Source organism: Triticum aestivum, chromosome 2D (assembly GCF_018294505.1).
Source record: "Triticum aestivum cultivar Chinese Spring chromosome 2D, IWGSC CS RefSeq v2.1, whole genome shotgun sequence".
Classification (NCBI taxonomy): Eukaryota; Viridiplantae; Streptophyta; class Magnoliopsida; order Poales; family Poaceae; genus Triticum; species Triticum aestivum.
Genome location: NC_057799.1, coordinates 588,908,905 through 588,917,373, shown reverse-complemented (window position 1 = coordinate 588,917,373; position 8,469 = coordinate 588,908,905). Strand labels below are relative to the sequence as shown.

Here is an 8,469-nt window from a genome sequence, read left to right as displayed (position 1 = left end):
GCATGTATCTGTCAAGCAGACAAAAGTGCAGCTTAATAATAGTGTTCTCAATTTGATTGATTTGTGGAACTTTTAGGCTAACATTACATACTAAGAAGAGAGATAAGCAAATAGTCTCCATCTACAATGATAGTCCGAGTTAGATGTAGAAAGAGACCAGTGTACCAGGTGATTTGTTCATGAGCATGATATCTGCTGCAATTTAAGTTGTTAACATACTGATACAGTGCCTACATTCCTTGTCAGTTCCCAATTCACAGCCTTTTCACTATGACACAACAACCTACTAAATGTTTTTTGCACTCCACATATTTGTACATCATAAAGTATCAGCTTCTGGTAAAGTGTACGGCTTCTCATCTAACGCCCATCAAGTGTTGTGATACTCACTAAATTCATAGAATTTCCCCTTATTTTTCCTGGTTCGAGACTTCGTAGAGGAAAATATGCAGGCTGCTTTGGTGCTGGGAGCAGTGCACTTTCATTCTCCAACATAAAAGTAACTGATGCCATGAGTGGCCTATCATTCGGACAGTCTTGAACGCACAGGAGTCCGACATGGATACACCGTAGAACTTCATCAAGTGAACAACTCTCAATAACCGAAGAGTGCACCAGTTCTGTTGCTTTTCCATCCACCCACAGTCTCCATGCCTAAGCCAATAGAAACAACTTATGATCAACTTACTATGTTTGATATATTCAGATTCTACGCATTTATCCATGCTTACATAAGCTGTAAGGCCGACAAAGTTCATTACGAGTTGCGGCGAGGTGATCTTCAAGCCACTTACAATCTCCAAGAGAAGAACACCGAAGCTATAGGTGTCCGATTTTACAGAAAAAGCACCTCCCATCACATATTCAGGCGACATGTAACCACTGTTTTAGACAATTCAGTGAGGTGCATAATTTGGGATAAACTAGAAGGTAGAAATTGGAACCTTGAGACATAGCTAGTGCATTGAATTACTTACTATGTCCCCACAACCCGGGTAGTGCTTGCCTCTTGTTTGTTTCCACCAAAGATCCTCGCCATACCGAAGTCTGATATTTTGGGAGTCATTTCATAATCCATCAAGATGTTGCTTGGTTTGAGATCTCTGTGAATTATAGTTAATCTTGAATCTTGGTGGAGGTAAAGAAGCCCTCTCGCTACCCCTTTAATTATTTTGAAGCGTATGGACCAATCAAGCTCATGTTGTCTTGTATCGTCTGCGAAGATGAATAATAAATGAAATATATCATCAGTAATGAGTGATTTTCTTTTGGTTAATCAAAAACTTGTGATATGCATCAGAAGTTTGAACATACCAAAAAGGAATGTATCCAAGCTTTTGTTAGGTAAGTATTCATAGATAAGTAACCTCTCATCTCCATAAATACAGCAACCAAGAAGTCTAACAAGATTTCTGTGTTGCAATTTCGCAATCAGAATTATTTCATTTTTGAACTCCTCTATCCCTTGAGCAGAGCCCTTACTAAGCCTTTTGATAGCAACTTCTTTGTCACCTTGCAACATTCCCTACATGTTTTGTATCATCCTGAACTATTAAACAATGAAAGCAATCGTTTCCACAAATAAAATTATTCTTCAAAAACAGAGAACGTGCTACTACAACTGAGGAGGCAAGGCTTTCTGCTACCTTGTAAACTTTACCAAAACCTCCGCTTCCAATTTGGTTAAATTCAGAGAAATTATCCGTTGCAGCAGCAATATCTTCGAAGCTAAAAAAAGGAAACTCCACATGTTCACCGCCCATTTCACTGAACGAGCTAAGGTATCCTAGCATCGGTCCATTGTGTATTTCCTTCTTCTTCCGTGTGCCTGCTAAAGATTAATACTTTTATTATTAACACTCGTAAAAAGAAGTAGAATTTTGAAAATAAGGGTCCTTTTTCAGTCTACCTTTGTATTTGCATATGCTGACAAGGGCTGTACATGCAAGTATCAGCACGCATGCCATGGTTGGGAGTAAAATCTTTACCAATTTGTTATTCTTTTGAACTGCAAAATGAATACTGTGTAAGTTTAGCAAATCGCTAATTTACAGCCATGAGTGAACCATGGGTCGAATAAAAGTGCTACACATACATAACCCTCTAGAATTACTGCTAGGCTTATTGTAAAAAGAGGTCTAATGTTGCATTATGGCTCAATAGAATAGTCATAGATCTATCGATTATGCTTACACCAAAGTAGTTAGATGCAAAAAACAGTATTTGTCCATTACTGCTATACTGTTAACTTCATAAACTTAGTAGATGCCCCATGATTAAATGTTAGTGTTTAGGCTAGAAGCCTAGAATCGGTTGGTGCATACCAGGAGAGTTGGCAAGCCGGAGGTACAGGTTCTCGCCATACTCGCTAAACTTTCCTGTGTCGATAAGCTCCCCTGTCCAAACCAAGCACCTTGACTGGTCGGCCGTAGCATCATTAGTGCTATAGTTGGCATAAGCATAGGCTGTACACAAGCAATTGTTGCTGCACTCAGTCATGCAGTCGCCGAAGCTTCTGTTGTGGACACGTAAAAATTTGTCGGGGAGCATCATCCTAGGTAAGGTCACGAAATGATTTTGCTTGCTGCATTTCAGGTCTTGGATTCTTCTACATCCGCTTGAAAAGTTAGGACCAGAGGGCTCAAACCCATCAAGGCAACTACATGTCGGGACAGCCGCCGTGTAGTCACAATAGCCGAACGGGCCACACGAAGCGTAGATGTTGCAGCTAGCGGGGGGTGCGGTGATGGTTCTCCATGACGAGCGGTTGTTCAAGCTCAGAGTCAACACACCCATGTAGTCGAGCGTAAGATGTGCGTACTGCGAGGCACCAGAAACTCTAAAATCATAATAGAACCCATCCCTTGTCCTGATAATGGCTTCATACAAGACAGTGTTCTGGTATAATGTGCCAACCGCCATCTCACCGTTGAAGATGCGGCGGCGATAGGGCCTAGCCCCGTTCCAAATGAAAAACTGAAGGTCCGAGCTAGGATCAAGGCTCATAGAAAAGACTCCAGTTGACAGGTCATTGAGGCCCTTAGAAGCAATCAGGCGCCAAACGACATGGCCCTTCTTGCTCAACATGGTCCTACCTGGGAGGAGCGTGTCCGTAGGGTGATCAAAGGTCTGCCAAATGGATGTGTCATTTGGTGACTGGACGACAAAATTCCCCGTGTCAAGAAGCACCGCAGTAACTCCCATGCTGCCCTTGATGTCGCTCTTCACGGCCCAAGGAGTGTGACCTTGGGAGTCGGACAACACCAGGTCGGAACTGTTGGTGATGGCGAGCGTTGGAGATGAAGCGGCGGGGATTGGATCGTCGCGGTTGGCGGTCCATACGACGGTGCGACCAGCCATGTTGTGGTACCATATGCCAAGGTACAGGCTCGTGTTGGAGCTGTCCGGGGAGAAGAAGCCGAGCGCAAAGTCCCCGCCCTTGGAGACGATGGTGTCGCCGGCGGAGAGCGGTTTTGCAGGCCACAGCCGGTCATCGGATCTGCAGAATGGACTGACGAAGAACAGGAGGATGAAAACTGGAATGCACGGCGTGCCGGCCTGCTTCATCTTCCTGCGAAGAAGGAAACTACTACTACATAGTTCTTGAGAACAATTGGGCTGGCTGTTGCAGGGAGTGGACATTGTAGTTGGGGATTTTTCTTCCGGCCAAGTCAAAATTGGACAATGCGAGCAAGAGTAGTGAGTATGTGTCTGCGTGAACAAGTCCTCGACGACATTTGACTTTTGAAGTCTTCAACGACGTGACGAGTAAATGTGTCTGCGCAAGGAATAATTCGTTGCTAGCTAGGTGTTGAGTTTTGAAGTCTCCGTCGGGGAAATTTGACTATGGAAATGAGAGTGCGACAGGGGAAACCTCGGACGCGTGCGTCGGGTGGAGGGTCACGCCACGGCAGCGAGCTCCTGCTTCTCCCTCAACCCATGAAGGTAACCACGGCGAACTCCTTCCGCCGCCGCCAAGGCGGCAACCACCGCAGCCGCGGACGCCGCCGTCGCCTCTTCGTCCCGGTGCCGTTCCTCGACGCCATGGTCGATTGGAATCTGAGCTACCGTTTGCCTTCTCCATTCGTGCCCCGCAAAGTCTCTTTTACCGGTGCTGGGAGCTACCGGCTAACCATCTACCGTTCAGCTTTGTGATGTGTTTTAAGCCGGGCCCATTCATATGTATAATCATGTATTGTGACAGTTAATCTTTTATATATAGTCAAATCAATGTGAGATTAATAGGGCCCATGTCAGGAGTGGCAGTACTTTTTACAGTGAGATGTACGCATGCATGGAGCATCTCTCCTCTCTCTCAAACAAGTCCATGCATTTTATTTTTGTTTACATTTTTAGATGGCCAATATTTTTTACAGCATTGTTCTATTATTTAAAATTTTCATATATTCAAATTCTTGAACATAAGATGTTTAGAATGAGACCAATCCTGAATATATTTAAACTAGTTTAATTTTTCTATTTCAGTCATATCAAAATATTAATTTCACTCATAACAAATTAAATTTTTCGAAATGATTGAAATCAATTATCGAAATGAGTGAAATCAGTTTTCCAAATCAGTGAAATGCGTTGTTTCAAATTTGTGAAATACTTATTTTGGAAACTAGTGACATGAGTGTAATACATTTTCTGAAAATGAGTGTAATGTGTTTTCTGAAACTAGTGAATGGGTGAAATCTATATTTCGGAAATGAGTGCAGTGTGTTTTCTGAAATGAGTGAAATAAGTTATTTGAATAAAAGTGAAATAAAAAAACCAATTTTTGCTGCGAAACTAATTTTTCAGTGTTTGAAACTAATAGTTTTAATGAGCGGAATACATTTCAATATATTTCGTAAATTTGCAGTGAAATTGGTATTTGCAAATGAGAGTAATGTGTTTTATGAAATGTGTGAAATCTATTTTTGAAACGAGTGAAATGGTTTTTTAATTGATATTAGCGAAACAGTCAATAACACTTTTATGAAATAGCGGATCAATGTTATGTTTTATAAAAGCGATTTAAAAGATAATTGAAATATAAAAATAAAAAATTAGTGAAATAGGTTATTTAAAATATGTGAAATTGACTATTTCAAACCATCTAAGTTGTTGTCCACATATTTCACTCAATTTTTCAGTGTGTTTGTCAAGGTGCTTATTTCCCGCGCCAAAATATGTGAAATTAGTTATTTGAAATATGAGAACTTGGTTTGTTTCATTGTGTTGAATTTACTACTACATCAAATATATCAGTATCTTTGTGAGTTCCATATTCCAGTTTGTGAAAATGAGCAAAACATTAGAAAAAACTTTTATGAAATAGTGAAACAATTTAGTGTTTTATGAAAGTGATTTTGGAGATAATTGAAATATATATAATAAAATATATTTAATACATATCCGAAATTGATCTTGTTATGAAGGTCATGTCACCACAAATTCAAATATACAAAAAGTTTCAATAATGGACATTTGGTTCAAAAGATATGAGTCATTAAAAATATGAGGATAAAAATAAAATGCATGTCATATGTATGGCGTGAGTGAATGCATGCATGCACCGTTGTCTTCACTCTAACTCTCTCTCTCTCTCTTCTGTAAAAGCTGACACTATCTGACACTAGTACATGTATTGCTATGTGTAGCACTAGTAGAAAACAGAGCTTTTGTTCGGGCATGGCAAGCCCATTAGTCCCGGTTCAGTCACGAACCGGGACCCATGGGGGCATTCGTCCCGGTTCGTGAGCCCAGGGGGCCGGCCGGGGCCTCGTGGGCATTGGTCCCGGTTCGTATGGAACCATTTGTCCCGGTTTGAGGCACGAACCGGGACTAATGGGCCTCGCTCCTGGCCCACAACCATTGGTCCCGGTTCTTGGCATGAACCGGGACAGAATGCCCGGATTTAGTACCGGTTCTAGCCACGAACCGGGACAAATGAGCTGCCTATATATACCCCATCGCCGCAGCAGAGCACTCCACAGTGCTCATTTTTTCTGGCCGTCGAGGGGAGGGCATTTGGGTACTCTAGCTCACCTCCTATGCACATGAGGTGTTCGATGAAATGTCTGAGCCACACTATTTAATCTTTCTCCTCTCGAAACTCGACCTCCGAGCTCCATTTTCCCCGAGATTTGTCTAGGTTTAGCGGTCCGTCATGTCCCGTCCCCGTCTTCACCGCCGTCGATCGCCCGCGCCGATCTCGTCGCCAGCACCACTATGGTGAGCCTCTTGTTCTTATCTTCTTTCGAAAGAAAAAAATTCTTACTTCAGATAGATACTTGTCTAATTTTGTTACCTTTATTATTCCTTCTTATTGTATAGTGCGATGGTTTTGGTATCCGCCCCCGTCGGCCCTCGTCCTGTCTATGATTCGGATGTGGTATATATTATCTTTTTATAACTATTTGGTTCATTTATTGTTTATGACAATTATGTCGACCAACGTGACATAGATTTTATTTATCTAGGAGGTGGTTGAACCGGAAAGTCCAACCGACCCTATTGTCGAGAGGTTAAATTTAGTTGAATAAGAAAACAATTACTTGAAGGAAAAAATAAAAAAAATTGAGGAGGAGAAGATGATATTGGAGTTGCATGTTGCGGATGTCGTCGATGATCACAAGATCAAGATGGATGCAATGCGCTTGAAGATTACAAAGATTAGAAAATATGCCATTCATACCGAGGCTTGGTATCATTATGTCGTTGGATCAATTGTTACCTTGGTTGCGATTATGATCGCATTTGTTTTCGCATTGAAATGTTTTACATAGTTTCAATGTATGGTTTAATTAATTAGACTAAAGCTGCTGAAGATCAAGAGGAACCAGACGATGTGCCCAATGATGCTGCAACGGAGGAAGCTGCTGAAGATCAAGAGGAACCAGTGCCCGATGATGATGATCTCCGCTGGGTCATTGTCGATGCAAGGACGCAATGCGAAAGTCAAAAGGAGAAGCTGAAGTTCGATCGCATGTTAGAGGATCACAAAAAAGGGTTGTACCCCAATTGCGAAGATGGCAACACAAAGCTCGGTACCGTACTGGAATTGTTGTAGTGGAAGGCAGAGAATGTTGTGCCTGACAAAGGATTTGAGAAGATATTGAAAATATTGAAGAAGAAGCTTCCAAAGGATAACGAATTGCCCGACAGTACATACGCAGCAAAGAAGGTCGTATGCCCTCTAGGATTGGAGGTGCAGAAGATACATGCATGCCCTAATGACTGCATCCTCTACCGCGGTGTGTACAAGGATCTGAACGCATGCCCGGTATGCGGTGCATTGTGGTATAAGATCAGACGAGATGACCCTGGCGATGTTGACGGCGAGCCCCCCAGGAAGAGGGTTCATGCGAAGGTGATGTGGTATGCTCCTATAATACCACGGTTGAAACGTCTATTCAGAAACGAAGAGCATGCCAAGTTGATGCGATGGCACAGTGAGGACCGTAAGAAAGACGGGAAGTTGAGAGCACCCGCTGACGGGTCGCAGTGGAGAAAAATCGAGAGAAAGTACTGGGCTGAGTTTGCAGCTGACCCAAGGAACGCATGGTTCGGTTTAAGCACGGATGGCAATAATCCTTTCGGGGAGCAGAGCAGCAATCACAGCACCTGGCCCGTGACTCTATGTATGTATAACCTTCCTCCTTGGATGTGCATGAAGCGGAAGTTCATTATGATGCCAGTTCTCATCCAAGGCCCTAAGCAACCCGGCAACGACATTGATGTGTACCTAAGGCCATTAGTTGAAGAACTTTTACAGCTGTGGAATGGAAACGGTGTACGTACGTGGGATGAGCACAAACAGGAGGAATTTAACCTACATGCGTTGCTGTTTGTAACCATCAACGATTGGCCCACTCTCAGTAACCTTTCAGGACAGACAAACAAGGGATACCATGCATGCACGCACTGTTTAGATGACACTGAAAGTATATACCTGGACAAATGCAGGAAGAATGTGTACCTGGGCCATCGTCGATTTCTTCCGACCAACCATCAATGTCGAAAGAAAGGCAAGCATTTCAAAGGCGAGGCAGATCACCGGAAGAAGCCCGCCATGCGTACCGGTGATCACGTACTTGCTATGGTCAATGATTTACACGTAATCTTTGGAAAGGGTCCCGGCGGACTAGCTGTTCCGAATGACGCTGAGGGACACGCACCCATGTGGAAGAAGAAATCTATATTTTGGGACCTACCCTACTGGAAAGACCTAGAGGTCCGCTCTTCAATCGACGTGATGCACGTGACGAAGAACCTTTGCGTGAACCTGCTAGGCTTCTTGGGCGTGTATGGGAAGACAAAAGATACACCTGAGGCACGGGAGGACCTGCAACGTTTGCATGAAAAAGACGGCATGCCTCCGAAGCAATATGAAGGTCCTGCCAGCTACGCTCTTATGAAAGAAGAGAAAGAAATCTTCTTTGAATGCCTGCTCAGTATGAAGGTCCCGACTGGCTTCTC

At 43.1% G+C, this 8,469-nt stretch overlaps 1 protein-coding gene across 1 annotated transcript; it reads right to left on the bottom strand.

Moving 5' to 3' along the window:
- Positions 1-360: 360 nt before the first annotated feature.
- Positions 361-3,567, bottom strand: LOC123050194 (G-type lectin S-receptor-like serine/threonine-protein kinase B120). Its single transcript, XM_044473022.1, has 7 exons — positions 2,325-3,567; positions 1,910-2,008; positions 1,647-1,828; positions 1,315-1,525; positions 978-1,215; positions 732-882; positions 361-654 (listed from the first exon to the last, which is right to left on the bottom strand). Exons 1-7 carry the CDS (start codon positions 3,565-3,567, stop codon positions 361-363), a joined length of 2,418 nt encoding a protein of 805 aa, XP_044328957.1.
- Between the last annotated feature and the right edge of the window lie 4,902 nt (positions 3,568-8,469).

What these genes read in the sequence shown, in the direction of transcription:
- LOC123050194 (XM_044473022.1), bottom strand. Translation starts at nt 3,567, where the DNA reads ATGAAGCAGGCCGGCACGCCGTGCATTCCAGTTTTCATCCTCCTGTTC. An exon ending in CAGCATATGCAAATACAAAG is followed by an intron (nt 1,829 to 1,909) that starts GTAGACTGAAAA and finishes AATCTTTAGCAG; the next exon opens with GCACACGGAAGAAGAAGGAA. An exon ending in CTTGGATACATTCCTTTTTG is followed by an intron (nt 1,216 to 1,314) that starts GTATGTTCAAAC and finishes TCATCTTCGCAG; the next exon opens with ACGATACAAGACAACATGAG.